This window comes from Xiphophorus maculatus, chromosome 19 (assembly GCF_002775205.1).
Source record: "Xiphophorus maculatus strain JP 163 A chromosome 19, X_maculatus-5.0-male, whole genome shotgun sequence".
In the NCBI taxonomy this organism is placed as follows: domain Eukaryota; kingdom Metazoa; phylum Chordata; class Actinopteri; order Cyprinodontiformes; family Poeciliidae; genus Xiphophorus; species Xiphophorus maculatus.
Genome location: NC_036461.1, coordinates 10,110,740 through 10,117,129, shown reverse-complemented (window position 1 = coordinate 10,117,129; position 6,390 = coordinate 10,110,740). Strand labels below are relative to the sequence as shown.

The following is a 6,390-nucleotide window of genomic DNA, read 5'->3' as shown; positions in this document are numbered from 1 at the left end:
GATGACTTGGTTCTGATGCTGAGAGTTTTTCCATTGAGTTAATTTATATGCATGAAATAAAACTAACTTATTGTAATTTCACTAAATAATTATTAGGACACATCAAAACAAGACAGTTTCATTTAGATATTCAACAAATTGGTGTAAAGAATGTAAAAGCACAAAATAGATAAAACATATGTTTGTTTAAATTCTGTGTTATCCAGGTCATTCAGTTCAATTCAGTTAAGTTCAATGAAGTTTATGCATGTAGAACCAATTCACAACCATGTCATCTCCGGATACTTTATATACAAAAACAAAGTCAATTGATCCTAGTTATTAAACAATACAGTCAAGTTATCATTATTTTTCAGACTTCAGGTTAAAAAAATGTTTTCTGTCTTAGAAAACCTACAGAGTGCTTAAAGTCATTGACTTTAAACATTCATCCCTGGACGAGTATGTAGTGACAATAAACATTAACTCACACTGTGACTTTGCAGCAGTTCCTCATACCAAGCATGCATGTAACCACCATGGAAAAGAAAATTCCCTGTAACAGGAAGAAACCTTGAGCATAAACTGGCTCAGTGGGAGCAGCCATCTGCTACGACCAACTAGGTGTGAACAGGCACACACAAAAAAAGAAACAGAAACACTGATAAAAGGGTACACTTTCTATGCTATGCTATGCTATGCTACGCTATGCTGTGCAATCCGAGTGATGAAAAAAACGCTGCTTTCTATTAATGACAAAAGTTACCTTTTTTTTTTTACATTTTCTAGCAAGTTAACTTCTTCATATTTAAAAAGTGCAATAATGTGATTATTATAATTTTTGTAGCAGTTACACATTTTAATTGATTCAGGTCCTCTCATTGTCCTCTGCTGGAAACTCTTGATATCACTTAAATAGGCTCTTTTTTACATACTACTGTGTATTGATACCAGTTTCCCAATGCTACATAATAAGATCAGCTCATTTTAATGCATTTGGATTTTTGAAGTGGGCATATGTGAGATTTGCAGCTGTTGTGTTATAACTGCACCATGTCTTTTTTAACCTTTGTTGTAGTTAATTTTTCTGTGTGCAGTGGTTGCATTAGTAACTTTTTTGTGTCAGTATACTATGAATGTTTTTATTAGTTGTGTTTTTTTCTACATAGAGAAACTCAACATAAAACAGGGTAAATTATGTATATTTAAGTCTATTTTAAATAGAAAGCTAGCTTGCTAAACATTGATATGATAGAGTTATTAAACTCATTTAATGTAAGAGGTGGTATCAAAACATAGTCACGTGCCTTCGCAAAATATTTTTGAGGTATTCTTGTTTATTTTTTTTATTATTTATTATTCCAAACCTCTGTAGTTCAAGACAGTAAATCCCCCCACAGAAAAGACAAATTTACCACAAGTTCTTTGCTATGCTATTTCTAATGCAATTTAAACAGTTTGTAAAAATTTACAGCATCCTGCTCCTATCTGTAGACAAGAAGTTAAAAATAGTGTATGGTGAGTAGTGTGGCACAAAGGAATGCTCTTTCATTCCTTTAGTTGTGATACAACTTAACATTTTACATGCTATGCTTTCTTTCACAAGTCTGAAATTGTGCAACAATTATAAATTACTATATTTTATAACATTTGCCCATGGAATAATGGTATTCTAACTAAGAACTCAAATATTAGCATATTTCCTGCAAGTGACAATATTTCCTCATATGGCACTGAACACACCACAAAAATATTTCTCAACTTGTGGGTTTCACAAATATGGAGCTGCTCTTTTCAAACTCGCTGTCTGCTCATAGATGACTCTGGCACTTCCAATCACCCTACAAGGAAACATCTGAGCCAATCAGAAATGAGCCCCACTTGGTCAGATAAGACACTTAGAGCCCAGCTGGTGTTACCATCAGCTGTTCCACACACTGAGATGGTTGAGTGCACACACCGGCAGGATGTGTATACAGACGTATACAATGTTCTGCACTGCCTTATCAAGACACCAGTGACGGTGCATTTACTGAGTCCGATTAGTGGGCTTTTTGTGGTGTTATACATGATACATATAAGCGTTGTGCCTTATGCACACTGAAATAGCAATTAAAATATGATTATTAAATAGGTCAATTATGTTATTTAAATAATAACAAGACATCTACAATTAGACCAAAGCTCAAAGTCACTTGATTGATTTTTAAAGTGTGTCACATAGCAATCCATTGACTTCTAACTCTTTTCACATTTTAATTTTTTAAGACGTTCCAGTGGTTCTCTGATTTTATTATGAACAGGAAAGCCTATCCATATAAGTTAAAGACACTTTTCCTGAGGCTTGCTGGTGTGCTGGAAGTTCTTATTTGGGCTTGTCTAAAGCCTGGGTACAACCCCCCTTGATTCCTGGATCCACTGTGGGGGCTATATAAGGGATACTCCATACCATGAAACCTCGTCCCAGTGGAAGCATCTGTCTGCCAGTGCACCTTGGTAAGTACATGGCACACACTGTCTCTGATTCTCAAACAATAATTGTAAGTAGCTTCTGATGTTTTTATTGTAAGTTCACTTCTATAGGTTTGAATAAATAATTAGGTAATGATTGACTTCATGAATAATGAAATGAATTGCAGATATATTTAAAACTAAAAGTCCTGGTTATTAGGGGTGAATTCCAAAGTGATGCTGAAATACCTTAGGCTATTTTCTTTTATTAAAATTTATATTAAAATTTTGAAAGTAAACACTAACTTCGTGTAGTAAAAATACCTGGAATAGTGCAGAATATATGAAGATAATCAGGAATTATCTCAAGGTTCAAGTGAATGAGATAATGGGCATCTGAGGCATGTTGTGAAGCAGTAAGACAAAAGTATCACAGTCCAGCCACTTCTGATCTGGCATAGCTGGAGATCCACGTGTCACTTGTTTCACTCCATTTAGCACAGTGGGTGGGCGGGGGGGTACAGAACCTAAAATAGACCTCAGGTCTCTCTTTTATGCCCCTCTTTGGTGCAACCTGAGCAGCTTCCAGAGATTATTGTGGCTGGAGAGATATGTTATCAGAGGTTCATGACAAATCTAGTTCTAAAATAGCACATTAATTAACACTTCATTGGTAGCTTCTGTTGATGTGAGTTGTGTTAGCTATTATTAACACCTTACAGTTATTAGATTGCCCTGGCAGGTATCATAGCTCACATCTGGCATTATTACATCTTCAGGCACAGTCAATAAATAATAAATATAACAACTTTTATTGATTGCACATACTGTAGATTTTTTTAAGGTGCACTTTATTCAAACAGTATTGTGGGTTCTGTTGCCTTACTGTACTGGGGGAGTTTTCTTGGGATAATGGGATTTTATGGAACATTTATTCACTCAAATGCTCATTAGCTGTCTGCCTTAGATAAGATAAGATAAGATAAGATAAGATAAGATCATTTTATTAGTCTCCATAGGAGAAATTTATCTTGGAAGCAGGGGCAAAACTGCAATACAACAATAAAAAGCCCATCCAAAAGGACAGTGACCATGAATAAATACATAAAAACAGAAAAATACATAAAAGCAAAGTGTCAGATCGGCAGTACATCCCCATAACCATTCCCATTCGCATACATGCAGAGTATGTATGTGAATGGAAATAGTAGACAAATTCTTCTCAATGATATTAATAAAATAGAAACATCTTGGTTTTTAATATCCCCTTAAATTTTGTTTCAATCTTTCATACTTGAATTATAGACCACCAGGTAAGCTGTAATCATGTGCGACGATGATGAGACTACTGCACTTGTGTGCGACAATGGCTCTGGCTTGGTTAAGGCTGGATTCGCTGGAGACGATGCTCCCAGAGCTGTCTTCCCTTCCATCGTTGGAAGACCCCGCCACCAGGTAGAGTGAAGATAAAGGGCATCTTGAAAAAAAATCATTAATCAAAAATCTATTCTTGGAATATGGTTGAGAAAACATATCTCTTCTTTCCTCTCAGGGTGTGATGGTGGGCATGGGTCAGAAGGACAGCTATGTGGGCGATGAGGCCCAGAGCAAAAGGGGTATTCTGACTCTGAAGTACCCAATTGAACATGGTATCATCACCAACTGGGATGACATGGAGAAGGTGTGTGTGTGTTAACAAAGAGACTTTCTTAAATCCTTCACAACAGCTGAGATTCTACAGTCTTTAGAATTTACAACCTCATCTACCACAATTACAAGCGGCTTTTTTTTAGATTTCACTTTATCCTCGCAGTCTGGTGTTTATCCAGCCAGCAGTTGTACCTGACTTCATGTCAGCTGCTTTTTTTTATCTTTCTGTCAGATCTGGCATCACACTTTTTACAATGAACTGCGTGTAGCTCCAGAGGAACACCCTACCCTCCTCACTGAGGCCCCGCTGAACCCCAAGGCCAACAGGGAGAAGATGACTCAGGTGATTAGAGTTCTGTCCAAACATTTCGGTCACAACATTCCTCAAGTTGAGACTTCTTTTTATTCTGATCATTTTTTTTTTTCAGATTATGTTTGAGACCTTCAATGTTCCTGCCATGTATGTGGCTATCCAGGCTGTGCTATCCTTGTATGCTTCAGGTCGTACCACTGGTCAGTAATTTTTTTCTCATTTTCAAGAATTTCTTTATGGTATGAGTTGTACTTGATTAAAACTACAATTTACTGCCATCATCCTTGCAAGTATGCATGCTTCACTAATTCTTGCTTTTCTGGTCTTGCTTAAGGTATTGTACTGGACTCTGGTGACGGTGTTACCCACAACGTCCCAATCTATGAGGGCTATGCTTTGCCACATGCCATAATGCGTCTTGATCTGGCTGGTCGTGACTTGACTGACTACCTGATGAAGATCCTGACTGAGCGTGGTTACTCCTTTGTCACAACTGGTAGGGGGATATCAGGCTTTGTTTTATGCATTTGTTAGAGAGGCTGACTGTCTTTTCCTCACTGCTCAAACTTTTTACCTCTTAGCTGAGCGTGAGATTGTGAGAGACATTAAGGAGAAGTTGTGCTATGTGGCTCTTGACTTTGAAAATGAGATGGCCACTGCTGCCTCCTCTTCCTCGCTGGAAAAAAGCTATGAACTGCCCGATGGTCAGGTCATTACCATTGGTAATGAACGTTTCCGTTGCCCAGAGACACTCTTCCAGCCTTCTTTTATTGGTGAGTTTACATGCACCTGGTAGATGCTTTTTACTTCAATCTAGTATTTTCCTTAGTAATTTATTAAATTCTGCTTGTTTTCCAATAGGCATGGAGTCTGCTGGAATTCATGAAACTGCATACAACAGCATCATGAAATGTGACATTGACATCCGTAAGGACCTGTATGCCAACAATGTGCTATCTGGTGGTACTACAATGTATCCTGGTATTGCTGACCGTATGCAGAAGGAGATCACAGCCCTGGCCCCAAGCACCATGAAGATCAAGGTGAGAAATATAAAGGTTTACAAGTTACCAAACTCTGATAGTGGAATTTCACCTTTCATAAAAATCAAAACTTGCTTACATCCTATCTAGATCATTGCTCCACCTGAGAGGAAGTACTCTGTGTGGATTGGTGGCTCCATCCTGGCTTCCTTATCCACTTTCCAGCAGATGTGGATCAGCAAACAGGAATACGATGAAGCCGGCCCCTCTATTGTCCACAGGAAATGCTTCTAAACCAGTAGTCACATGTTTCCATTCATACACTTGTACATCTTTGTGTTGTATATACCTGTTTATGCATCGTTGTAATAAAGATAAGCCTTTGAAAAAGTACCTGAACAATGCAATTACTAGCCAAGAATCCAACATGAAACAAAACACAATAATGGATCAGGCCTAGTCTGGCCTTTTTTGCTGATGCACACAGTGGTTCACAAAACTTTTTATTCCACATTAATGTTTTTGTGTATTTTATTTCAGGTTACAGACACAAATGTTCTTATATCTTACTGGTATTTGGAGGACTACCAAGTTGTATGGACCAGCAGAATGCTATCTGTTAGTATTTTTTAATTTAATACTAATGCAGAGTGATGGTAGAACAGACGTGATGAGGAGTTGGCCGCCATGTTTTTGACACTGATGTCTATCTGTCCTTTGAATCCTCTTTAACTTCTTAAGCCGTTAGAAATGAAAGGCCTCAAATGAGCTCTGACTTTCTTTAACCAGTCCCTAAATAATATAAATCAATTTTCTATGTCAGTTTCTGGATCATTTATCATTTTGTATTATTTTGTTATTGGTTTATTAATAGAAAACAGAAATATGTATAACAACAAAATATATAACTTTCAGTTTTGGGAAAGTGTTTCAAAGGTGATTATGGTTTGTTCACGCTTACCATTTGACCTAAGCTCTTTAATGTGGGTACGTACATGTAAAAACAAGCCAGTA

At 37.2% G+C, this 6,390-nt stretch overlaps 1 protein-coding gene across 1 annotated transcript; it reads left to right on the top strand.

The window, feature by feature from the left end:
• The first annotated feature begins 2,393 nt into the window (after nt 1-2,393).
• On the top strand, nt 2,394-5,769 carry LOC102227614 (actin, alpha cardiac). The gene is made up of 9 exons (XM_005806151.2): nt 2,394-2,475; nt 3,736-3,885; nt 3,983-4,111; nt 4,313-4,423; nt 4,509-4,593; nt 4,728-4,889; nt 4,975-5,166; nt 5,255-5,436; nt 5,527-5,769. The coding sequence occupies exons 2-9, from the start codon at nt 3,757-3,759 to the stop codon at nt 5,668-5,670; spliced, it is 1,134 nt and encodes a 377-aa protein (XP_005806208.1). The 5' UTR covers nt 2,394-2,475; nt 3,736-3,756; the 3' UTR covers nt 5,671-5,769.
• The last annotated feature ends 621 nt before the right edge of the window (nt 5,770-6,390 follow it).

Excerpts from the sequence above, each read along its gene's own strand:
- LOC102227614 (XM_005806151.2), top strand. The coding sequence starts at position 3,757 with ATGTGCGACGATGATGAGACTACTGCACTTGTGTGCGACAATGGCTCT. Across the intron at positions 3,886-3,982 it reads TTGGAAGACCCCGCCACCAG|GGTGTGATGGTGGGCATGGG; the intron begins GTAGAGTGAAGA and ends CTTTCCTCTCAG. Across the intron at positions 5,167-5,254 it reads CTTCCAGCCTTCTTTTATTG|GCATGGAGTCTGCTGGAATT; the intron begins GTGAGTTTACAT and ends GTTTTCCAATAG.